At 52.0% G+C, this 26,142-nt stretch overlaps 1 protein-coding gene across 2 annotated transcripts in view; it reads right to left on the bottom strand.

Annotated features, from left to right (window-relative positions):
• Positions 1 to 21,150: 21,150 nt before the first annotated feature.
• LOC129710146 (coatomer subunit zeta-1-like) overlaps positions 21,151 to 26,142 on the bottom strand; it is a 28,621-nt gene continuing 23,629 nt past the window's right edge. For both annotated transcript variants that reach the window (XR_008725644.1, XM_055656911.1), the window contains one exon: positions 21,151 to 22,745. Coding sequence is in view for 1 of the 2 variants with exons in the window: in XM_055656911.1 (XP_055512886.1) it covers positions 22,698 to 22,745 (48 nt within the window). In the remaining variant the exon portion in view is untranslated. The remainder of the gene's footprint in view (positions 22,746 to 26,142) is intronic.

Genomic DNA, 26,142 nt, shown 5'->3' with positions numbered 1-26,142 from the left:
AGGCCCCGCTCCAGGAGCTCTTCAACCCCGCAACTCGGGCGGGGGAAGTCGCCGTTGCGAGAGCCCTGAAAAGCGGCCTCCCTCCAGGGAGCCGCGGGCTCCCGGTGCCGCCGTCCACAGACCTGCCGTTGGAGCCTCCGACTCTCCGGTAGCAGCAGCAGCAGCAGCAGCAGCAACAGCAGCAGCAGCAGCCAGCCAGCCGCTCCACCCGCTCCGGACTCGGCCAGCCCCGCGACGGCGACGGTGAGTCGTAGCACCAGAGTCCCCGGCTTCTTCCTGTTGGAGGCCGCTCCTCGTTGCGGCCCCAACGACAACGGAAACCCGACGAAAAAGGTCGGGTCTCCAGGGCAGGGAGAGATTTAAAAGTTTCCCCCCCCCCCTCCCACCCCCCCCCCCCCCCTCACACACACACCCCAACAAAAAATAGCAAAAACTACATTAAAACACAGACAAAAAATAATAAACCGCGGACAGACTGCAGAGGCCGCTGCTGACGAGAGTCGCGCCGCCCACCGGAGACCCTCGTCAGCACACTCCAGCATTTTTTTTGTCAGTAACTGACCACAATGATAAGGGAAGGGGCAGTAACTGGTCTGTTCCAGGCTGCGTCAGAAACCAAGCAGAGTCCCTGTAACTACCATCTCCACAAGGTCATGAGGCTGTTGACATTGTAACTCGTGAAAAAACAGGTCCATGAATCACAATATGTCACCTGTTGTGCGTTAACTCATGATGGACACAAAATGCTGGAGTAACTCAGCGGGACAGGCAGCATCTCTGGGGAGAAGGAATGGGCGACGTTTCGGGTCGAGACCCTTCTTCAGACAGGCACCACAATCACTACAGATGATCTGCAGTTCAGTTTAGTTTATTGCCACGTGAAGAACTTTTGTCGCATGCTAACCAGTCAGCAGAAAGGCAACAGGTAGACAAAAGAGCTGGAGAAACTCAGCGGGTGCGGCAGCATCTATGGAGCGAAGGAAATGGGCAACGTTTCGGGCCGAAACCCTTCTTCAGACTGATGTAGGGTGGGGCGGGAAGAAGAAAGGAAGAGGAGGAGCCCGAGGGCTGAGGGGGAGCTGAGAAGGGGAGGAGACAACAAGGGCGACCGGAAATTAGAGAAGTCAATGTTTATGCCGCTAGGGTGCAGACTGCCCAAGCGGAATATGAGGTGCTGCTCCTCCAATTTCCAGTGGTGCTCACTCTGGCCATGGAGGATGCCCAGGACAGAGAGGTCGGATTCGGAATGGGAGGGGAAGTTGAAATGCTGAGCCACCGGGAGATCAGGTTGGTGGATGCGGACCGAGCGGAGGTGTTGGGCGAAGCGATCGCCAAGCCTGCGCTTGGTCTCACCGATGTAGATCAGCTGACACCTAGAGCAGCGGATGCAATAGATGAGGTTGGAGGAGGTGCAGGTGAACCTCTGCCGCACCTGGAAAGATGCTTGGGTCCTTGAATGGAGTAGAGGGTGGAGGTAAAGCGACAAGTGTAACATCTCCTGTGGTTGCAGGGGAAAGTGTCTGGGGAGGGGATGGTGCGGTAGACAATAGAAAATAGACAATGGGTGCAGGAGTAGGCCATTCGGCCCTTCGAGCCAGCACCACCATTCAATGTGATCATGGCTGATCATCCCCAATCATCCCCATCCCTGTTCCTGCCTTCTCCCCATACCCCCTGACTCCGCTATTTTTAAGAGCCCTATCTAGCTCTCTTGAAAGCATCCAGAGAACCTGCCTCCACCGCCCTCAGAGGCAGAGAATTCCACAGACTCACCACTCTCTGTGAGAAAAAGTGTTTCCTCGTCTCCGTCCTAAATGGCTTACCCCTTATTCTTAAACTGTGGCCCCCTGGTTCTGGACTCCCCCAACATCGGGAACATGTTTCCTGCCTCTAGCGTGTCCAAACCCTTAACAGTCTTATATGTTTCTTCGTGAGTGGGGATCGCTGGTCGGTGCAGGCACGGTAGGCCGAAAAGCCTGTTTCTGTTGTTGTATCTCTAAACTAAACTAAATTAAATGTAGCTGTGCGCTGTGGATGGCTCGACTGTAATCATGTGTTGTCTTTCCGCTGACTGTAACCAACAGAAAGCTCTCCACTGTACCTCGGCACACGTGACAATAAACTAAGCTCACACTCAATTGCTTCATCTCCTCTCTCTATCTCTCTCCTTCTCTCTCCTTTCCCTGCCTCAGCTGATAAACAGTATCAGTATTCCTCCTACCTGCAGCCGATACAGGTAGCCCTGAACACCACTGATAATTAGATTTTAATTTCATAGTAGACTGCTTGATTCATGGCGTGTCAGGCCACAGCTTGACTCGTGTAATGGGCTTTCGTACAGAATGAAAAGTGGACTGACAACACTCATTATTCCCTCTGCTTGTTATCAGTGCTGTGCGGCCGACAGCCTCCTCTGTGAGTTGAGACAGTGCCCTGACACACGAGTGATGGTGTCAATTAATCACCAGTGCTGTAGAGGGGTGTGTGTGGGGGGAGGGGGGGGGGGGGGTAGGGGGGGGGGGGGGGGGGGGGGGGGGGGGGGTGGTGAAGGCACGTTGAGGAGGGGGCTACCTCCTGACTCTCGACAGGGAATGTAAAGGGAGTTTTGCTGTAGTCACTATCAGTCGTCTCGTTCCCCCAACCTCACTCAGGAAACCGTGCAGTAAACGTCCCTCTGTCAACCGCCGCATCACTGCTTGTGAAAGGATAGGCATGATTGGGAATGGAGGTCTAATGTAAATGGGAGCTTAATCTGCAGGAACAGCTGTGATGTAGCCCCTTCCCTCAGCTTATCACTGCTCTGACGGCTGTGTGTTAGAAACATTCCATTTTGTAAAATAAATGCTCGCTGGTGCCTTGCGCGGCTTATCTTGGCCGTTGTACGGGGGAGAGGGGGCGGGGGTGGATGGCAAATGGTGCCAACCTGCCCTGACCAAAGGTGGGAGCTGTTCACCTGCATTTCTGTAGCGCCTGCAACAAACGGGGAATGTTGCCGACTGGCCCGCTGCAGACTGCAGGAGTACGTGCTAAGGGACGCACTGAAGCTCGGTGCAGCCAACACCAAGGCTTGGTGGGAGAGGACCACAGTCTAGGGTCCTCCCGCTGCTGGACATGGGGGGGGGGGGGCAGAGTCTGGTGGAGACGCCCCTCAAACAAGGCAAGGGAGATCAACCCAAAAGGCCACGAGAGTGGCAAGGATGCAGAAAGCAGCTGCTGATGCTGTTTTAAACTGAAGATAGACACAAAAATAACTCAGCACCTCTGGAGAGAAGGAATGGGTGACGTTTCAGATCAAGACCCTTCTTCAGACTGAGAGCCAGTTTTGCGTAAACATAGGTGTGGAGACCACTGAGTGTGTCACTAATGAGTGTTTACACACTGAGTGTTTTCACACAGTGTTTAGTATAGTTTTGTTTAGAGATACAGAGTGGAAACAGGCCGTTCAGCCCACCGACTCCGCATCGACCAGCGATCCCCGCACACTAACACTGCCCTACACACACTAGGGACAATTTACAATTATACCAAGCCAATCAGCCTACAAACCTGCACGTCTTTGGAGTGTGGGAGGAAACCGGAGCACCCGGAGAAATCCCACGCGGACACAGGGTGGGTGGCACGACCAAAGTGGCGGCGGCCTCTGCAGTCTGTCTGTGTATTTTTTTTTTTTTTGTCCCGTTGATGTTTAGTTTGCAGCGGGTTTTTAAATGTGTATGTGTAGGGGGTGGGGGAAACTTTTAAATCTCTTCCCTGCATGGAGACCCGACCTTTTCCCTGTCGGGTCTCCGTTGCCGTTGGGGCCTAGCGCCGTGGAGCGGCCTCCAACCGGAACGACCTGGGGGCTCAAGTCACGGAGCCTGCGGAGCTGCGGACCTACCATCGTGGAGCTGGCCGGCTTAAGAGCGTGGAGAGTTGCCGTGGCGCGCTGCTGTGACCCGACTCCGGTGGATGGTGACACCGGGAGCCCGCGGGTCCCCGCTGGGAGACCGCTTTACGGGGCACCGGCAATGGCGACTTCTCCCGCTCGAATTGCGGGGTCAGAGTGACCTGGAGCGGGGCCTTACAACACCCGGCGCGGCTTTAAATTGCCACGGACTTGCCAGCGCCCACTGGGGGCTCCAACATCAAGACCCGGGGCAGGGCCTTACATCGCCCGGCGTGGCTTTGAGTGGCCGCGGACCTGCTAGCGCCCGCCGGGGCCTTTGACCTCGACTTCGGGAGAGGAATGGAGAGCAGGGGAGAGACAAGACTTTGCCTTCCATCACAGCGAGGAGAAGACTCATTGTGATGGATGTTTGTGTAAATTGTGTTGGTGTGTGTCTTGGTTCTTTTCTTGTATGGCTGCAGACACTAAATTTCGACAAATAAAAGGTATTGTATTGTATTGTATTGGGAGAACGTACAAACTCCGTACAGACAGCACCCGTAGTCAGGAGTTAACTCGGGTCTCTGGCGCTGGTAGCAGGTTAAGCCGCAGAGCGATCGGAGATACGATCCGGAAAATAATCGCATCTCCTGCAAGGTAAGAGATTGAAAAAAAGTTTCCCTCGACCCCACTCCACCCACCCCCCCCCCCCCCCCCACACAGAAACAAACCAGAGAACATTAACACACTTTTAAAACACACTAGAAATAACAAAACAAAAGACGTAAAAGACAGACTGTAGGCGAGGCTGCCATCGAAGCGCCACCCGGTGGCCTGTAAGGAGTTTGCACCTTCTCCCCGTGACCACGCGGTTTTCTCCGGATGCTCAGGTTTCCTCCCACACTACAAAGACGTGCAGGTTAATCGGCTTCGGTAAAATTATAAATTGTCCCCAGTGTGTACGGTAGTGTTAGTGGCCGTTCGGCCCACGTCGCTGGTCGAAGGGCCTGTTTCCGTGCTGTATCTCTAAACTAAATCAAAGTTAAAAGGTGTAGGAAGGAATGTTGGTTCACACCGAAGATAGATACAAAAAGCTGGAGTAACAGCGGGACAGGCAGCATCTCTGGAGAGAAGGAATGGGTGACGTTTCGGGTCGAGACCCTTCTTCTGACAAGAGAAATGTGTGGCATTAAACGTTGTCAGACATGGTTCCAGCGTTTCCTGGGCTGCCTTCACCCCTCAAGCCCACCTTCACATTCCTCCCGCGCTCAGCTCTGCCACACAATGTCATGTCATGTCACAGAGCTTAACACCTTCTCCATGCTTCATTAGCCGAAGCAGAGCAGCGAGCAGCGCAGGCACCAGTGGCATTGTTCACCGGCCTGACCCGTCTGTACCCCGCACCCCGCCCGGACACATCATCATCCATCACCCGCCACCAACACACACCACAGCTGCGCTCTCTCACACAGCCATTACATGGCTGGTAGCGGGTGGGGGGTGGGGAGGGAGAGAGGGGAGGAGGTGGGGGAGAGAGAGGGGAGAGGGGAGGGGGGGGGGGGAGGGGGGGGAGGGGGAGAGAGGGGGGGGGGGGGGGGGGAGGAGAGGGGGGAGGGGGGGAGGGAGAGAGGAGAGGGGAGATGGGAGAGGGTGGAGGGGGATAGGAGGGGGGGGTGGAGGGAGAGGGGGGAGGAGGGGAGAGAGGGTGGAGAGGGGAGAGGGGGGGGGGGGGAGGGGGGAGAGAGGGGGGGAGGGGGGGGGAGGGAGAGGGGAGGGCGGAGGGGGGATGGGAGGGGGAGGGGGAGGGGAGGGGGAGGGGGTGGAGGGGAGAGGGGGTGGAGGGGAGAGAGGGGGGCAGGGGAGGAGGGGAGGGGGGGGGGGGGGAGAGGGGAGGGCGGAGGGGGGGGAGGGGGGAGGGGGGAGAGAGAGAGAGGGGGAGATGGGAGGACGGGGAAGCAGAGAGAGGGAGAAGGAGCGGGGGGGGGAAAGAAGGAGAGAGGGAGAGAGGGAGAGAGGGAGAGAAGGAGGGGGGGAGGGGGGAGGGGGGGAGGAGGGGGGGGGGGCGAGAGAGGGGAGGATGGAGGGGGGAGAGGGGAGGAGGGGAGGAGAGAGGAGAGGGTATAGGGGGGGGGAAGGAAGAAGAGAGGCAGCAGTGAGTGCTGTTGTCAGTGCTGGCACTGGGGACCAGGGCTTCACAATGCGGCCATCCATCGCCAGAGTCCCGAGTATCTGTGCTCTCTGATACTGTGTGTGGGTGGTTGCATGTGTGCATGTGTGTACTGTAGTCACAATCAAAGTACACACACGTGCATGCACACTCACATTGCACCATTGTAAGTGGCACAGTCTTACAGTCACAGGAAATGAGACCAGGATAATAATCCCCCGTTGTGTCTACTCGATGGTGGGACTAATACTCACTGGTCTATCAATGCAGCCAGCACCAACACAGGGAGGGGGCTGCCATACAACCTGTGTGCAATCAAAAGGCACAGAGGGGTAGTGGTGCCTCTGACGCCCCCCTCCTACCCCCTTCCCTCCTCCACCTAGCCCCCTCCCTCTTCCTCCTCCCCCCTCCCCCCCCTCCCCACCCCCACCCCCACACCCCCCGTCCTCACCCGTCCCCCCGCCCCCCTCACCTCCCCCTACCCTTCCCTCCCTCCACCACACCTCAACCCACTCACCCCACTTCACTTTATCCTCCTCCTCTCCCACTACTCCCCTCACCCCCCATCCCCCCCCCCCCCCCCTCCTACCCCCTTCCCTTCGCTAGCCCCATCCTTCTTCTTCCCTCCACCTCCCATTCCCCCTCACCCCCCTCACCTCCCATTCCCCCTCACTCCCCTCACCTCCCCCTCTCACCTTCCCTCCCCCCTCCCTCAATCCCCCTCAATCCCCCACCCACCTTACCCTTACCCCCACCCCTGTTTGTAACCAATGGAATTGACGGCCAAGTAGTTTTCTGTTGGGGTCACAAATCTTTAATGAAGGGGGTTGTGATTGGAAGAGATTCAACAGGTGAACGCAACTTTGTTTTAAAATCAGATAGTAAATAAAGTTAATTTGTGAACAAGTAGACCCGGGAGCCATTGGCAACAGACTAATAATTCCAGTCTGACAAGTCAAAGGAGGCACAGCTTAGAAACGCGGGCACTTTGGAGACTCACAAATCAGTGCTAACAAAGGCTTCAATGTGGTGCCTGACGCATCCAGGAATTAATGGGAGTTTTGTGCTCACTGTAGCTAACCAGTTAATAGGTCTGACAAACGTGAAGAATTTGTGTTTCTGAATTCACAAGGCAGCTGATTTCCTGCAACCTTTCACACACGTGTGGGATCCTGCGGGTAATGGCATTGGCCTGGACCACAATTCGCCCCTCTGGCCCCCTCACATCTCCGGCATCTCGACCCTTGGCTGTCTGAGGTACAGTCAACTTCCTCGTGGCCTCCATCCCTGTCTCCCACATCTCCACATCTTGACACTTCAATCATGAACTCACTCAGTCCGAGTGAAGGGCACGGTGGCGCAGCCTCACAGCGCCAGAGACCCGGGTTCGATCCTGACCTCAGTTGGAGTTTGCACGTTCTCCCCCCGACCCCGCGGTTGCCTTCCACGTCCCAGGAAGAGGATCTTAGAATTAATCGTGTATGTTCCTTAAAGTCTAATGCCAGTACAGGTGGCAGAGGTTATGTGGAGAAGACGGGAGAATGGGGGAGAGGAGGCAGAGTTAGATCAGCCATGATTGAATGGCGGAGTAGACTTGATGGGCCGAATGGCCTAATTCAGCTCCTATCACTTATGATCTAGCCAAATGTTAAAAACTTTGGATTGTAACATTTAATTTAGTGAGGAAATTGTCTAGTGCACACATATTAACTAGTAAATAAATCAATGTAGTTTTTAAAACAATCTTCAATTATTTCCAGAGATCTGTATTGCCAGAATAAATAACCTGATTAAATCTTTTTCTCGGCATTAATCAAACTGCACCAGGTTAGTCAACTAATTACATCACGTCATTCTCAATGGTGGAAAGCCAAGCACCAGTAACTCCCACATTGCTGCGACATCTTGCTCAGTAATGGAAGGATGTACTTTTATGATAATGAATACGAGTTGAAATTTGAGTTGAAAGTAGAAATTTGAATGGTTGATTAATTTGCAAATTGGAAACATTTTGAGCAGAATTGCACCCAAATTGCTAATTGCTTCTGGGGTGTAATCTCCACTCAGTGTTTTTCAATCTACAAGCCACCTGTAAACACAGGTCCACACACTCCAGCTGCTCCACGCCGCCACCCAACATTCTGACTCATCCCTGGATCATAAAAACACAAGAGAGACTGCAGTTTCTGGATACCTGAGGGAAACACAAAGTGCTGGAGGAACTCAGCAGGTTAAGCAGCGTCTGTGGATGGAATGGACATTTCCGTTTGAAGAAGGGCCCCGATCCAAAATATCTCCTATCCATGGGTACACAAAAATGCTGGAGAAACTCAGCGGGTGCAGCAGCATCTGAGGAGCGAAGGAAATAGGCAACGTTTCGGGCCGAAACCCGGAAGGGTTTCGGCCCGAAACGTTGACTATTTCCTATAGTGGAGATTGTTCAACTCTTTGCATGCAGACTCCTATCCATGTTTAGTTTAGTTTAGAGATACAGCGCGGAAACAGGCCCTTCGGCCCACCGAGTCCGCACCGACCAGCGGACAGATCCCCGGATACTATCCCACACACATGAGGGTCAATTTACATTTATAACCAAGCCAATTAACTTACAAACCTGTACGCCTTTGGAGTGTGTGGGGGGAAACCGAAGATCTCGGAGAAAAACCCACGCAGGTCACGGTGAGAACGTGCAAACTCTGCGCAGACAGCAGCCCTAGTCGTGGTTGAACACGAGTCTCCAGTGCTGTAAGGCAGTAACTCTACGTTACTGCGCCCAGAGTTCTCCACAGACGCTGCCTGACCTGCGGAGTTACTCCAGCACTCAGCCTGAAGAATGGTCCCGACCTGAAACATCTCCTGTCCATTCCCTTCCTATCTGCCAGACTCCAGCAGCATATCAGTCTCCAAACATCTATCCTGCCGAGCTATGCAGGAATGCTTTCCGTCTGTGTGATTTCTCCCTAGAAGATAAAACACCACGACACAGCATAGGCACGGGCTCTTCGGCCCATCGTGTCCGTGCCAAACACACTGATCTATCTCCCCCCCCCCCCCCCCTCCCATTCCCACCATTATATCCGCCTCCACCAAGGCAGCGTATTCCAGGCACCCACCAGCCTGTGTGTGTGAAACACTAGCCCCCCACATCGCCCTTCAACCTGTCCGTCTCACCTTAAAACTATGCTCTCTAGTATTTGATATTTACATCCTAGGAAAAAGGTTCTGACTGTCTACCCTATGCCGGTCCATTCCCTCCACAGATGCTGCCTGACGTTGAGGTTCTTCTGCACATTATGATTTGCTCCACTACCTCTGTTTCTGGGCAGCCCTGTCTGCAGAGGGCCAGAGGAGGTTCACCAGAATGATTGGGTCAGTGTGTGAGGAGCGTTTGGTGCCTCTGGGCCGGCACTCGCTTTGTGTTCTGTCGAGGCACCTCAAGGCTGTTTTATAGAAACGTAGAAACATCGAAAATAGGTGCAGGGGGAGGCCATTCGGCCCCTTCGAGCCAGCACAGCCATTCATTGCGACCATGGCTGATCGTCCCCAATCAATAACCCGTGCCTGCCTTCTCCCCATATCCCTCGACTCCACCAGCCCCTAGAGCTCTATCTAACTCTCCCTTAAATCTATCCAGTGATTTGGCCTCCCCTGCCCTCTGTGGCAGGGAATTTCATAAATTCACAACTCTCTGGGTGAAAATGTTTTTCCTCACCTCAGTTTTAAATGACCTCCCCTTTATTCTAAGACTGTGGCCCCTGGTTCTGGACTCGCCCAACATTAAGAACATTTCTCCTGCATCTAGCTTGTTCAGTCCTTTTTTAATTGTATATGTTTCTATAAAACACCCCTCGTCCTTCTAAACTCCAGTGAATACAAGCCTAGTACAACTCCAGTGAATACAAGCGAATGGTATGTTAGCTTTCATTGCAAAAGGATTTGAGTATAGGAGCAGGGAGGTTCTACTGCAGTTGTCCAGGGTCTTGGTGAGACCACACCTGGAGTATTGCGTACAGTTTTGGTCTCAAAATCTGAGGAAGGACATTATTGCCATAGAGGGAGTGCAGAGACGGTTCACCAGACTGATTCCTGGGATGTCAGGACTGTCTTGATGAAGAAAGACTGGATAGACTTGGTTCATACTCTCTAGTATTTAGGAGATTGAGAGGGGATCTTATAGAAACTTACAAAATTCTTAAGGGGTTGGACAGGCTAGATGCAGGAAGATTGTTCCCGATGTTAGGGAAGTCCAGGACAAGGGGTCACAGCTTAAGGATAAGGGGGAAATCCTTTAAAACCGAGATGAGAAGAACTTTTTTCACACGGAGAGTGGTGAATCTCAGGAACTCTCTGCCACAGAGGGTAGTTGAGGCCAGTTCATTGGCTATATTTAAGAGGGAGTTAGATATGGCCCGTGTGGCTAAGGGGATCAGGGGGTATGGAGAGAAGGCAGGTGCAGGATACTGATGATCAGCCATGATCATATTGAATGGCGGCGCAGGCTCGAAGGGCCGAATGGCCTACTCCTGCAACTAATTTCTATGTTTCTATGTTAGTCTTTTCATTGTCAAAGGTCCCGAAACGGAACAGTGACATTTCTACTTGCAGCAGCACAACAGAATATGTAAACATATTACTCTGTAAAACCCGTAATAAACAACAAAAAAAGTTCATTAAATATAAAAGAACAAAGTGGTGCAGGATTGTAGGCTACTTGACGTGGTATAATTGTAAATTGTTCCTAATGTGTAGGATAGTATTAGTGTGCGTGGATCGCTGGTCGGCACGGACTCGGTGGGCCGAAGGGCCTGTTTCCGTGCTGTATCTCTAAACTAATCCAATTGGTCCTCCGTCTCTTTGAATCTCCCCTCTCTCTTTAGATTAGTTTATAATTTTATTGTCACGTGTATCGAGGTACAGTGAAAAGCTTCTGTTGCGCGCTAACCAGTCAGCGGAAAGATAATACATAATTACAATCGAGCCATTTACAGTGTACAGATACATGATAAGGGAATAACGTTAAGTGCAAGGTAAAGCCGGCAAAATCCGGGCAATGATAGTTCGAGGGTCTCCAATGAGGTGGGTGGTATTTCAAGACTACACTCTAGTTTTAGTGTTTATTTTTAGAGATACAGCGCGGAAACAGGCCCTTCGGCCCACTGCAACGCACCGACCAGCGATGCCCGCACACGAACACTATCCTACACACGCTACAGACATTGTTCTAACACTTACACCAAGCCCATTAACCTACAAACCTGTACGTCTTTGGAATGTGGGAGGAAACCGAATATCTCGGAGAAAACCCACGCAGATCACGGGGAAAACGTACAAACTCCGTGCAGACAGCACTGGACCGTAGTCGGGATCGAACCCGGGTCTCCGGCGCTGTGAGGCAGCAACTCTACCGCTGCCCCACTGAACAAGTGTCGGTACATTCACTCCCGCAGCGGCAAACAGGTGGCCAGCTGGGACGATGGAAGGCGAAGAAGATCAAAACCTAATCAAATTATGGAGCAAATGGTTTGCAATCTGCTCGGTTCTGCTCTGGAGCAGTCAGTCAGATAATTGCATTTACCACACTGGGCTTAACTCGATTAGAACCTCACCCTGATCCTGCCTTCAATGCACTTTTATTCCCAAATATTTGTTTCCAAAGAAGATTGAGAGACAGAGAGAGAGACATAGATTTCATTATAAATCACAAAGGCTCATATTGCTCGTTTAACCAGCTTTTTGCACTGTTTTGGCCCATATGTTGCCCCTCTGTTAATTAGATTATCTGCTCAGGCTCCCGTCTCATTTCCCCATGCACAGTTTAGTTGCAGCATCAGCCCAACCTTTGATTTCAGTCCCATCCTCACCCTCGCCTTGCCCTCTCTATTCTCTGCCATCTCTGCATTCTTCCAGTGAACACATCTTGCACACACAGCCCATTGCACACCTCCAGATCCAGGGACAGTTTCTTCCCACCTGCAAACTGAACCATCCTTCCACCAACTAGAGAGCGGTCCTGACCTCCCATCTACCTCACTGGAGACCCTTGGACTATCTTTAATCGGCCGTTACTGGACATTATCTCGCACTAAACGTTATTCCCTTTTATCCTGAATCTGTACACTGTGGTCGGCTCAATTGTAACCATGTGTCGTCTTTCCGCTGACTGGTTAGCGCGCAACAAAAAACGTTTTTCACTGTACCACCAGCATCCAGCCCTCTCTGCTGTTCATTTACAAATCTCCTTCACATACATTACATCCTTCACTGCACTTGCTACATTTCCCCCCAGTTTTGTGCCATGTCGCACATGTCAAGCGAGCTGCGATGTTTCGTTACCTTGAAGGCTGCTGCATAAATTCAGAGCTCAGTTTAGTTTATTTATAGAGATACCGCGCGGAAACAGCACACCAAGTCCCCCGCCGACCAGCGACCCCCCCCCCCCCCCCCCCCCCCCCCCCCCCCCCCCCACCCCCCGTACATTAGCACCAGGGCCAATTTACAATTTCACCAATGCCAATTAAGTTACAAACAATGTGGCCTGTAGCTACAACAAGCTACAAACCTCTTTGCAATGTGGAAGGAAACCGTAGCACCCGGAGAAAACCCACGCGGCCACAGTGTGGCAGCACCCGTAGTCAGGATCGAACCTGGGTCTCTGGGGACGTGAGGCAACAACTCTACCGCTGCGCCACCGTGCCACCCCCTGCATCTTGTAAATATTAATCACCTTGCAACGGATTAATAAACATTCAGGTCTTTTCACAACACTGGGACTGGCATCCTGTCAATTTTGAAATCACAAGGTTCCGAATCTGCTCTTGAATTTAGAAATCATTGTAAAGATATTCCTAACAGCACCTCATATTTCGCTTGGGTAGTTTACAGCCCAGTAGCATGAATTATACGATACCATTTTATTTTTCCCTAGGAGAAATTGCTCTGCCACCAGTCAAAATACACCGGTACAATGCATAGAAAATGTCATGTCATTCTGAATGTTGCATTCTCTCATTTTAAGCAACTTCTGCTAACACTGCCCTCGCCCCCTCCCCTCGCCCCCTTCCTCCACCCTAGTCCGTTTACCAGTCCCACTTCTCCACATTGTTTCTCGTGTGATCACGCCTACCCGAGCCAACAGTTGGCCTATCGGGGAACCTCCCTGGCTGAAATCATTTGTGCTGGCCCTGATTGGTCCTGGTCTTGTCTCGGCTCCAGCTCTTTGCCCCCCCCCCATCCCCCCCCCCCCCACCCCCCCCCCCCCCCCCCCTACACCCCCACCACCACCACCACCCATGTTCAGTCTGAAGAAGGGTCTCAACCCGAATCGTCACCTATTCATGTTCTCCAGAGATGCTGCCTGACCCGCTGAGTTACTCCAGCACTCTGTGTCTAATCTAATCGGTTATTTCAGAGGAGGTGGGACTGCCTCCTTAATAAACTTGTTCCTGTCTGTGCGATGTTGAGTATTTGCTTGTCACCAGAGTCGAACCTTAAACGGGATTGAAGGAGAGGAGACTTTGAATAATGTTGTGGTAAGGTCAGAGTGAAGCTTCAATCTCACGCTCCCAAGGCAAGGACAGCACGGAGTGGAGGCTAAATAACACTCCCACTGCTTCACCCCAGCACACACTCCCAAGAGCATGTCTCTGACTGGCGTCACCTCTCTCCTCTAACCATAGGCAGTGGAGGAGAAGAAGAGGGGAGGGGGGACGAGTGGAGAGGGGTGGGGGTCAGGGGGGGGGGGGGGGAGGAGTGCGGAAGGGACCGATGGGTGAGGGAGGGGAGGGGGAGGAGGGGTTGTCAGGAGAAGGGGGAGGAAGGGGGAGAGAGGGATGGGGGGAGGGGGGGGGGGAGGAGGGGGGCTGAGGGGGGGGGGGAGGAGGAGGGGGGGAGGGAGGAGGGTTGGGGGGGGAGGGGAGGGGGTTGGGGGGTGGGTGGGGAGGAGCGGTGGGGTTGGGGGTTTGTGGTGGGGTTTGGGGGATGGGGTTGGGGGGTGGGGAGGGGGGGGGGGGGGGGGGTTGGGGGTAAACAATCAGACAGGGGCCCTGGGCGTACAACTCCAGTCTTTCCAATCCTCGCTGCCAAAGCTATTTCCCTCATCCCTGGAAGTGTGTGGATTTGGGAATATTCCGGGCGTTGTACATTCTCGGGCTGCACCTCCCCTGCTCAAGGCGTTAATGATAAATAGATAGCAGAAGGTATCCAATCACCAAGCAAACCATCCATCAATGGTGACAGTGAGCACAGGCTCCTGCAAGCTTTGTTCCCACAGCAGCGATGCAGTGCAGTGAGGGGCTGAAGACTCACAGATTAATCAAGTGTCTCCACAGATCAATCTCTGGCTAACTGCAATAAATATGATTCTCTCTTGTCCATTGGGCAGCTGGCTTCATCTTCTGCTCTTGTTTTAAGGGGGCAGATGCAGGCAAGCTCATCTGTGCGCGGTGTCCCTGAAGCATGTTGAAGCAGATGTTCCGTGGTACAGTCTCTGCTTCTCCTCACTGGGCTGTCAGGAGATGCTCCCTTCTCCCCAACGTCTCTCCATGGAAACCGGCCTCTATCTGCCTCCTGCCACCCCCACCCCCCCAATCCACAGACTAATCAGCCTGCGTTGATTCCCGTGGCTGGGGATCACCCCACCTTCTGGGGACCCCCCCAGCAACACAGCATGGGAGGCCGCTGGTCACCATGGAGACCGGGGGGGGGGGGGGGTGGGTGGGGGGGGGGGACAAGATTACACCTCACGCTGCCTCGGCAAGGCCAGCAGCATCATCACGGGGACCAGTCTCACCCCGGCCACTCCCTCTTCTCCCCTCTCCCATCGGGCAAGAAATACTGAAGTGTGAAAACGCACACCTCCAGATTCAGGGACAGTTTCTTCCCGGCTGTTATCAGGCAACTGAACCATCCTATCAACAACTAGAGAGCGGCCCTGAACTATCTACCTCATTGGAGACCCTCGGATTATCTTTGATTGGACATTACTGGACATTATCTTGCTCCAAATGTTCTTCACGGTTTTCCCTTTATCATGTATCTGTCCACTGTGGACGGCTCGATTGTAATCATGTGTTGACTTTCCGCTGACTGGATAGCACGCAACAAAAGCTTTTCACTGCACCTCGGTACATGTGACAATAAACTAAACTCCAGTGAGGTTGTGAGGAGATCGGCGGCTCGGATAGATGTCACTGGAATCTTTGATAGACACAGTGCTGGGGTAACTGAGCGGGACAGGCAGCATCTCTGGAGAACATGGGTCGGTGACGTTTTGGGTCGGGGCCCTTCTTCAGAGTCTGAAGAACCCATCATTTTTCTCCAATGATGTTGCGTGTCCCGCCGAGTTACTCCAGCACTTTGTGTTTATCTTCGATGTAAAACAGCATCTGCAGTTCCTTGTTCAAGAAGGAACTGCAGATGCTGGAAGATCGAAGGTACACAAAATTGCTGGAGAAACTCAGCGGGTGCAGCAGCATCTATGGAGCGAAGGAAATAGGCGACGTTTCGGGCCGAAACCCTTCTTCAGACTGTTCCTTTCTGCACTCACTGAAAATGTAATTGTGTTTCCACTGGGATCAGAAGCGCGTTTGTGTCTGATCCGACGTTCACCCCCCAGCCATTGTGTATCCATGTTCTCCACAGATGCTGCCCGAACTGTGAATCTGTGGGATCGCCGCTCACTGCCTCCTCTCCCCGATCAAAATCCCGCCAACAGGCTGCGCCATGGGTCGGTGTGAAGACAGTGGTGGGAATATTAATAAGATTCACAAACAGGGTCAAGCGTTGAAACACTCGGACCAAATCAAAATTGATTGGAGGGGGAGCAGGGTGGAGGTAAATAGCCCTGGGGCAGTGAGAGAGGGGCCACATGGGGGCAGAGAGCAGGGGGGCCACCGAAATCAATATCCTTTAAGGTATCTGAAAACACCATCTCCCATCAATCAGGAGTGGCAGTCAAGCATGTTAGACAAAGGCTTCAGATGAGGATTCAAGAGCGATAATTATCATATATATGTAGCGACGACACAACATTGAAATCCTTACTTGTCAGCTCAGCAGAAATGTAAACACAGTCCACTCAAATAGTAATACATCTTGTTATGAAATTTGAACAGTTTTTTTTTAAATTATCCCAAATGTCACCCATTCCTTTTCTCCAGAGATGCTGCCTGTCCCGCTGAGTTACACCAGCTTTTCGTGTCTATCTTCACTTCAAACTAGCGTCTGCAGTTCCTTGCGACACGCTGATGTCAGTTTATGTGGCGACCGGGACATCGAAAATAAAAATGCAATCCATTAATAACCGTGATTCTACCGTCAAGTTCCCCGTGCAAAGATAGACACAAAATGCTGGAGCAACTCAGTGGGACAGGCAGCATCTCTGAGAATTGGAATAGGCGACGATTCAGGTCGAGACCCATCATCAGGCTATCAAGGGAGAGGGACACCAGAGCAGGCCATTCGGCCCTTCGAGCCAGCGAGAGATATAGGAGATAACTAGAACAGAATATGCGGCCACTGTTTGACAGATGAGGTTGAAACAGAGGGGCACTTCCTCCTAAAATGCAAACAAATTGACAAAACAAGGAAAGCATACTTTGACAAACTCAGTGTGGCAACCCCCGAATTTAAATAACGCCATGATCATATTGAATGACGGTGCAGGCTCGAAGGGCCGAATGGCCTACTCCTGCACCTAATTTCTATGTTTCTAAAGGACTAGATGATACATCAAAACTAAGAATAATCCTTGGCGAACCAAATACGGCACATCTTGGTGCACAATACGTAACAGCATGCCATAACCTGAGAGACGATGAATGACCAACATGCACATATGTACGCACACACTAATTGACATTAACTAACACTAAGAAATTAATATTGAATTGCTAAACTTGCTATTGTGTTGTACTGCTTACAGCTGCAAGAACGTGTAGCAATCAATAAAGGGCTATAGGCTTATTGCGAGTTTATGTACAGGGACATATCTATCCATGCACTATATACTTGTATTTATACTTATGCATTTCAAATATGTATGTCATGTTTTATACTTTGGCAATATAACAATGTTTTTTTTTATCATGCCAATAGAGTTTTTTAAATTGAAATTGAATTGAATAGAACAAATGAATGAAAGATATTAGAAATCAAAGCCAGGACATCAAAGTTCAAAGTTGGTGAGAACATCGAACAGGAAATTTGAACTTCGAGTTTAGTTTAGAGATACAGCGTTGATACAGGCCCTTCGGCCCACGGAGTCCGCACCGCCCAGCGATCACTTGTCCCACAGCGCGGCGCTCCCTCAACCCCACCTCTCCTACAGCGCGGCGCTCCCTCACCCCCGCCCCTCCCACTCCCACAGCGCGGCGCTCCCTCATCCCCGCCCCTCCCACAGCGCGGCGCTCCCTCAGTACCGCCCCTCCCACACAGCGCGGCGCTCCCTCATCCCCGCCCCTCCCACAGCGCGGCGCTCCCTCAGTACCGCCCCTCCCACAGCGCGGCGCTCCCTCAACCCGGCCCCTCCTACAGCGCGGCGCTCCCTCAACCCCGCCCCTCCCACAGCGCGGCGCTCCCTCAGTTCCACCCCTCCCACAGCGCGGCGCTCCCTCAACCCGGCCCCTCCCACAGCGCGGCGCTCCCTCAGTACCGCCCCTCCCACAGCGCGGCGCTCCCTCTCCCCCGCCCCTCCCACAGCGCGGCGCTCCCTCAACCCCCGCCCCTCCTACAGCGCGGCGCTCCCTCAGTACCGCCCCTCCTACAGCGCGGCGCTCCCTCAGTACCGCCCCTCCCACAGCGCGGCGCTCCCTCAGTACCGCCCCTCCCACAGCGCGGCGCTCCCTCCTTCATTGAGCCACAACCACTGGACAACTTGCACCACCTTGTGGCAGTAAGTGCATGGTGCAGCTGAGTAAATATGATTCCATTTTTTAAATTGTATTGTTGTTGTTAATGTGTCCATCCTGATTTAATAAACAGGCAAACACAGAAATGCTCATCGAGCTTAAAGGAGACGTGCGGGGCAAGTGTTTTACACGGAGAGCGGTGGGTGCCTGGAACGTGTTGCCAGGGGTGGTGGTGGAGGCAGATGGATAGTGGTGATTAAGAAGCTTTTAGACGGGCACATGGATATGCAGGGAATGGAGGGATATGGATCACGTGCAGGCAGAGATTAGTTTATTTTGGAGATAGGCACAGAATGTGCAGGAAGGAATTGCATGTGCTGGCTTCGAACACAAAGTGCTGGAGTAACTCAGTGGGTCAGGCAGCGCCTCTGGAGAAAGTTAATACATGACGTTTCGGGTCGAGACCCTTCTTCAGACTAAGTTTATTATTATTTTAACACATCATTGTCACTGTGCAAACTCCACAGCAGAAAACACCCGAGTTCAGGATCGAACCTATGCCTCGACCACTGTACCGCCCTGCTGCAGCGATAAAGTGCGGATACAGAATGTGTGAGAGCTGTATTGGGAGGTGGGAAATACAGCCTTATCTTCTGGTCTGAAGAAGGGTCTCGACCCGAAACGTCTCCTATTCCTTCTCTCCAAAGATGCCGCCTGACCCGCTGAGTTACTCCAGCATTTTGTGTCTATCCTTCGGTGTAGACCAGCATCCGCAGTTTCTTCTTACACCTTGCTTTTTACATCGTTTGGCTGCACCATTGGAGGCTGAGCCGGCGTTGTTCTCCCTTTCCAGGGACAGAAACTGGGAGACGGGGGACAGGGGAACAGGGAGACAGAAACAGGGGGGCAGGGACAGGAACGGTGCCCGGCGGGAGAGGCTGGTGTTGGGGGAGCGGCGCCTTTAAATGCCGGGCCAGCGGGGCGGATACATTCGGCGATGTATCCGGGATTTATTTGCATGGTCCCGCCCACACTCATGAATAATTATAAGCGGCCTCGACGTCACAATGCCGCTCATTACACAACGGCCAATGGGAAGAAGCAATGCAAATCAGCTCCAGGATGACGGAGCGAAAGTGAAAACACTGCAGATGCACAAGATGCGAGATAAAGTCACACCACACACCCACACACACACACACACACACACACACACCCCACACACACATCCCCACCCCCACACACACATACCCCCACCCACACACACACACCCCCACACATACACACACACAAAACACACACACACACACACACACACACACACCACACACACACACACACACCCACACACACACACACACCACACACACACACACACACACCCACCCACACACACACACACATACACACACACACACACCCCACACACCCACCCCCACACACACCCACACACACACACCCCACACACACCCCACACACACACATCCCCACCCACACACACACACCACCCACACACACCACCCCCACCCCCACACACCACACCCACACACATACATCCCCACCCCCCCCCCCACACCCACATCCCCACCCCACACACACACACCCCCCACCCCCACACACATACACCCTCACCCACACCCACCACCCCCCCCCCCCCCCCCCACCCACACTCTAAATCTGTCCTGTCTATGTACCTGTCCAAATGTTTTTTTTTAAGTTGCAGTAGTGCCTGCTGCAGTAACTACCTCCTCTGGCAGCTCGTTCCATACACCCGCCACCCTTTGTGTAAAAAAGTTACCCCTCAGGTTCCCATTAAATCTCCCCCACCTCACCTTATGCCCTCTAGTTCTCGATTCCCCTACTCTGGGCAGAGATACTGTGTGTTTACCCGATCTATTCCTCTCGGGATTCTGTATACAAGATCACCCCCTCATCCTCCTTCACTCCAGGAAATAAAATCCTAGCCTGCTCAGCCCCTCCCTGTAGCAACATCCTCGTAAATCATCTCTGCACCCTTTCCAGCTAAACATCTTTCCTTACAATATGGTGGCCAAAACTGAACACAATACTTCAAATGTGGCCACATCCATGTCTGATACAACTGTCCCAACTTCTATACTTATTACTCAAAACAAATAGCCCTCTTCCCTCATCACTATATCCACCCATGACTTGCCTGAGATTAGTCTGAAGGGTTCCGACCTGAAACATTGCCTATCAGTGTTCTCCAGAGATGTTGCCTGACCTGCTGTTACTCCAGCACTTTGTGTCCTGTAGTGCATTAACCAGCATCTGCAGTTCCTTGTTTCTACATTCCAGCACTTTCTACCTTATTTAATCACTTGTCAGGCGTTGTCCTGTCCTCATCTCTCCTTTCCAATCTTTCTCCCTTTCCCGTCCCCTACTCCATCAGTCTGAAGAATGTTGTACAGAGCCCTAGTGAGACCGCACCTGGAGTATTGTGTGCAGTTTTGGTCCCCTAATTTGAGGAAGGACATTTGTGCTATTGAGGGAGTGCAGCGTAGGTTTACAAGGTTAATTCCTTGGATGGCAGGGCTATCATATGCTGAGAGAATGGAGCAGCTGGGCTTGTACACTCTGGAGTTTAGAAGGATGAGAGGGCATCTCATTCAAACATATAAGATTGTTAAGGGCTTGGACACACTAGAGGCAGGAAACATGTTCCCGATGTTGGGGGAGTCCTGAACCAGGGGCCACAGTTTTAGAATAAGGAGTAAGCCATTTAGAACGGAGAAGAGGAAACACTTTTTCTCACAGAGAGTGGTGAGTCTGTGGAATTCTCTGCCTCAGAGGCAGATACTCTGGATGCTTTCAAGAGAGAGCTAGATGGGGCTCTTAAAAATAGTGGAGTCCGGGGATATGGGGAGAAGGCAGGAACGGGGTACTGATTGGGGATGATGAGCCATGATCACATTGAATGGCGGTGCTGGTTCGAAGGGCCAAATGGCCTACTCCTGCACCTATTGTTTATTGGTCCCGGCCAGAAACATCTCGTGTCCGTTCCCTCCGCAGATGCAGCCTGACCCGCTGAGTTCCTCCAGCATTTAGTGTTTTGCTTGATCTACGGACACTGTGTCCGAGCTCTCTCCTCGATCACCGTTGGACAAGGCCTCACCACTGACCAGCCAGAGCCTATGAGTGGGAGAATTCTTCTGCTCTGAAGACCAGCCGACCATCAGGAAGGGCTGAATACTCACCTCCCGCCCACATGGACACACGGGTATAGGCCAGGGACTTCAGAGAGAGACAGATTTAAACAGGATTGGAAAAATGGACTTTAATTAAAAGGTGCATTTTGGTGATTTCAACGCTCCACCGACACCTGATCATAATTAGGCACCAGTTCCCGAGAAGAGACGAGATGAGGCTAGACTAGACGAGACTAGACTAGACAGCCACAGTGAGAAAGGGACACAGACTCCAGTTCCCGCTGATGTTCCCGTATCTAAGCTGCCAGGGAACACACAGGGTAGAGAGTTTGCCAAGGGGTATCCCAGGGCTAGTCGCAAGAAAGCGATGCATGGCTGGGCCAGCCTCACCAGCAGGGGCTGGGCGGCACAGTGGTGCAGCAGGTAGAACCGCTGCCTCACAGCGCCAGAGACCCCAGTTTGATCCTGATCTCGGGTGCTGTCTATGTGGAGTTTACACGTTCTCCATGTGACCACGTGGGTTTGCTCCGGGTGCTCTGGTTTCCCCCCACATCCCAAAGACGTGTGCGGGTTTGTCGGTTAATTGGCCCTAGTGTGTAGGGAGTGGATGAGAACGTGGGATAGCATGGAACGAGTGTGAACGGGTGATCGCTGGCTGACGTGGACTCGATGGGCCAAAGGGCCCGTTTCCACGCTGTATCTCTCTAAACTGCTTAGTCCATCAGGTTGCAAAAACACTCAAAGGAGAAGGTGGCTTATAAATTGTGGCGTTTATCTCGGATGAATTAACAGGAGACAAAATGCTTAGTCGAAACAGGTCACCAGATCTGACTGAAGAAATTCCTCCTCTCCTCCTATCAGCTGTGGCTGTGTTGCAAGACAGCTGAGTTCAATGCTACCGGTCTCATCGGTGGTTGGATGATCATCAGATCATTAATCCCCCCCCCCCCCCCCTATCTCCCCCTCCCCCATCTGCCCTGCCTCAGACCGCAAGAAATCGCGGAGAGTTGTGGTTGTAGCCCAGTCCATCACACAGGCCAGATCCCCCCCCCAAAAAAAAATAACTCTACCTACACTTCACACTGTCTTGGGAAACAAAATCAAGAACCACTCACACCCTGGTCGTTCTCTGTCTCCCCCACCCCCCCCCTTGTCAGGCAGAAGATACTAGAACTCGAAACCGCCCACCGCCAGATTCAGGGGCAGTTTCTTCCCCGCTGTTAACAGACTAAGGAGCGGTCCTTCCATTCGTTGCACTTTTTAAAAAAAAATTATACTTTTTCTGTAAATATAACACTGTATTCTGCACTCTGGTACTTTTCCCTTTGCACTGTTGCACTGTTGCACTGTTGTGTGTGGCTCATTGGTACTCATGTATGGGACAACTTGACTGGATAACTCCCTGTAGCTCGGCATTGATAATCCAATACCAATACAAACCAAAATAAAGATACTCCGACGGCGGAGGCTTGGGGTGATGCGGAACTTGGGAGGGAATTATAATGTTGGGAGTGAGTCGGAATACGTCCGGCTGGGTTGTGAGGAGAAGTGGGGATGTCTGGCCAAGTCCTGCGGCCACTGGACAGGCACACACGCCAGCCGAGGGTCAGACGTGACGGGCAGACGAGAGAGAGTGGGAGATTCCCGATTTATTTCAACAGCGACCACTTGATCTGTTCCTTGGCTGACTGGAGGACCTGCAACAGGAATTAAACGGCAGGCGGTCAGTGTATCCTCACAGTCTCCTTATGTTTTACAAAAAAAAACATTTATTCGGTCATTAACCATATAACAATTACAGCACGGAAACAGGCCATCTCGGCCCTACAAGTCCGTGCCGAACAACTTTTTTTCCCCTTAGTCCCACCTGCCTGCACTCATACCATAACCCTCCATTCCCTTCTCATCCATATGCCTATCCAATTTATTTTTAAATGATACCAATGAACCTGCCTCCACCACTTCCACTGGAAGCTCATTCCACACCGCTACCACTCTCTGAGTAAAGAAGTTCCCCCTCATATTTCCCCTAAACTTCTGTCCCTTAATTCTGAAGTCATGTCCTCTTGTTTGAATCTTCCCTATTCTCAAAGGGAAAAGCTTGTCCACATCAACTCTGTCTATCCCTCTCATCATTTTAAAGACCTCTATCAAGTCCCCCCTTAACCTTCTGCGCTCCAGAGAATAAAGACCTAACTTATTCAACCTATAACAATAATAATATTTACAACTTCCAACTTTGTCGGTGGTGACTACTGCAAACTTTGTGGAGTGGAGGATTGGGAGACCTGGCGGGTCAGGAAAGGAATAAAGATGCCTGAAATGTCACCAGAGATACTGCCTGTTCCGCTAAGTTACTCCATCATTTCATGTCTATCTTCAAGGTATTCCCACTTCTTGGTTTCTTTGGCTGTGAGTTATCTACCCAGAGCGGGTGAATCAAGAACCTCCTATTTTGGGTAGGTTTTCGCAGTGAAATACATGACAAAAAAAATCCCAATACTAATAGATAATCAAGCAGCGATATGGAGCGGGAATAATTTCATCATTAGAAAAAAGAATGCACTGGCTCTCCAGTATTTCTGCAAGCAAAACACAAAGTACTGGAGGAACTCAGCGGGTCAGGCAGCATCTGTGGAGGGAATACACTGGGACTGTTCGGGTCGGGACCCGAAACGTCGCCTGTCCATTCCCTCCAGGGCCCCACAGCAGAAGCGTCCAGGTGGCAGGGCTGGAAGCTGGGCGTATCCCTGGCTAACTCTACTACCACCATCATCTATTGCAACAAGTGATGGCTCCCACTGATTGTCGCCGGAGGTTTTGCGTCCATTTCAGGACGGACGATGACAGCGAGGTCAACATTTGTGACAAGATGGACAGGAAAAGAAGGAGGTTCCCCCCCCCCACAGACCCGCTGAGTTCCTCCAGCACCTAGTGTTTTAGTCAGGATTCCAGCGTCTGCAGTTCCTCGTGTCAGTATCGGTCCAGCGGTTCCACAAGGGGTCCCGCAGTGAGGCCAAGTCCAGGGGCAGGTTTGACCTCCATCTTTGAGGAGGTTTACATTGGAGGTGGTGCATTCCTTGACGTATGAAAGAGGGAGAGCTTTGTACCTATTCAGTTACAGTTTAGTTTATTGTCACGTGTACCGAGGTACAGTGGGAAGGACATGTTCCGTGCCTTCTTCCAGTCAGCAGAAAGACAATACATGATTAAAATTGAGTCATTTACAGTGTATTGCTGTAGGGGCAGAGATTTGTGAGTGTGAAGCGATTGTGATATGTGTTCGTAGACTTGCTTCTGTGGCTAGCAAGCAGGCTGGGCGCCATTGGAGAGTGAGGGGTGATTTTATTGAAAGACACAGTGAATCCGAGGGGGTGCTGAGAGACTGCACAGGGTATCTGGAACAAGGAGGCAGGGTGGACCAAGGCCAGGAATGAAGAGAAATTAATATTTAAGAAGGCAGCGAATCTTTGTTTTTTTATACTTAAATTTATATTTAAGAGGGAGTTAGATGTGTGGCCCTTGTGGCTAAAGGGATCAGGGGGTATGGAGAGAAGGCAGGTACGGGATACTGAGTTGGATGATCAGCCACGATCATATTGAATGGCGGTGCAGGCTCGAAGGGCCGAATGGCCTACTCTTGCACCTATTTTCTATGTATCTATGTTAACCCAGAAGGTGGAGACAGAAGAATTGTAACTACAAAAGGTAGACACAAAATGCTGGAGTAACTCAACGGGTCATGCAGCATCTCTGGAGAACATGGATAGGTGGCGTTTTGGGTTAAGACCCTTCTTCTCCAGTCTGATGGTGAAGGGGGGAGGTGGTGAGAACAGGAGGCAGGAAAACTACAATTAAGGGGTGCAAATGGTGATTGGATCAGCCACATTCTTATTGAATGAAGGAGCAGACTCGATGGGCTGAATGGTCACCTCCTGCTCCCACTTCCACACCGCACCACAAATGCAGGCATGATGCACACCTTGGTATTAATAGAGCCAAGCTTTTTGTATCCACTGCACTACCAGCCGCCGACAGCAGGTGGTGGTGCTGCTCCATGTTCCAACTCTTATCACCCCCAAGAGCATGGGTAGACAAAAGTGCTGGAGAAACTCAGCGGGTGCAGCAGCATCTATGGAGCGAAGGAAATAGGCAACGTTTCGGGCCGAAACCCTTCCGGGTTTCGGCCCAAAACGTTGCCTATTTCCTTCATATTTAAGAGGGAGTTAGATGTGGCCCTTGTGGCTAAAGGGATCAGGGGGTACGGAGAGAAGGCAGGTACAGGATACTGAGTTGGATGATCAGCCATGATCATATTGAATGGGGTGCAGGCTCGAAGGGCCGAATGGCCTACCCCTGCACCTATTTTCTATGTTTCTATGTTTTAGGGTTTCGGCCCGAAACGTTGCCTATTTCCTTCGCTCCATAGATGCTGCTGCACCCGCTGAGTTTCTCCAGCATGTTTGTCCACCTTCGATTTTCCAGCATCTGCAGTTCCTTCTTAAACTCCAAGAGCGTGGTCAGAGAGAGAGAGAGAGAGGGATAGTGGATGTGGACCAGTTACCGTGGCATGGTGCTGCTCAGAGACCACCAGGATGTAGTGGGGGGCTTTGGAAAGGGTGCAGAGGAGATGTACCACGACAGAGCCTGGATGTATTAGCCGGGGGGTATTAGGGACAGGGACAGGTTGGACAGATTTGGATTGTCTTCTCTGGAATGCGGGAGATTGAGGGGAGACATAGACAAGGTAGATGAGGAGGAAGCCGGAGCAGGCGGGGAAAGCCCACACGGTCACAGGGAGAACGTGCAAACTCCGTACAGGCAGCACCGGTAATCAGGATTGAACCTGGGTCTCTGGCACTGTGCGGCAGCAGCTCTACCCAGTGCATTTAACAGACTCTTGGGCAGGTCATAGAGTCATAGAGTGATACAGTGTGGAAACAGGCCATTCGGCCCAACTTGCCCACACCAGCCAACATGTCCCAGCTACAATAGTTCCACCTGCCCGCGTTTGGTCCATATCCCTCCAAACCCGTCCTATCCGTGTACCTGTCTAACTGTTTCTTAAACAATGGGACAGTCCCAGCCTCAACT

The sequence above is a fragment of the Leucoraja erinacea genome, chromosome 27 (genome assembly GCF_028641065.1).
Source record: "Leucoraja erinacea ecotype New England chromosome 27, Leri_hhj_1, whole genome shotgun sequence".
Lineage (NCBI taxonomy): Eukaryota > Metazoa > Chordata > Chondrichthyes > Rajiformes > Rajidae > Leucoraja > Leucoraja erinaceus.
This window is presented reverse-complemented; position numbering and strand designations above follow the sequence as displayed.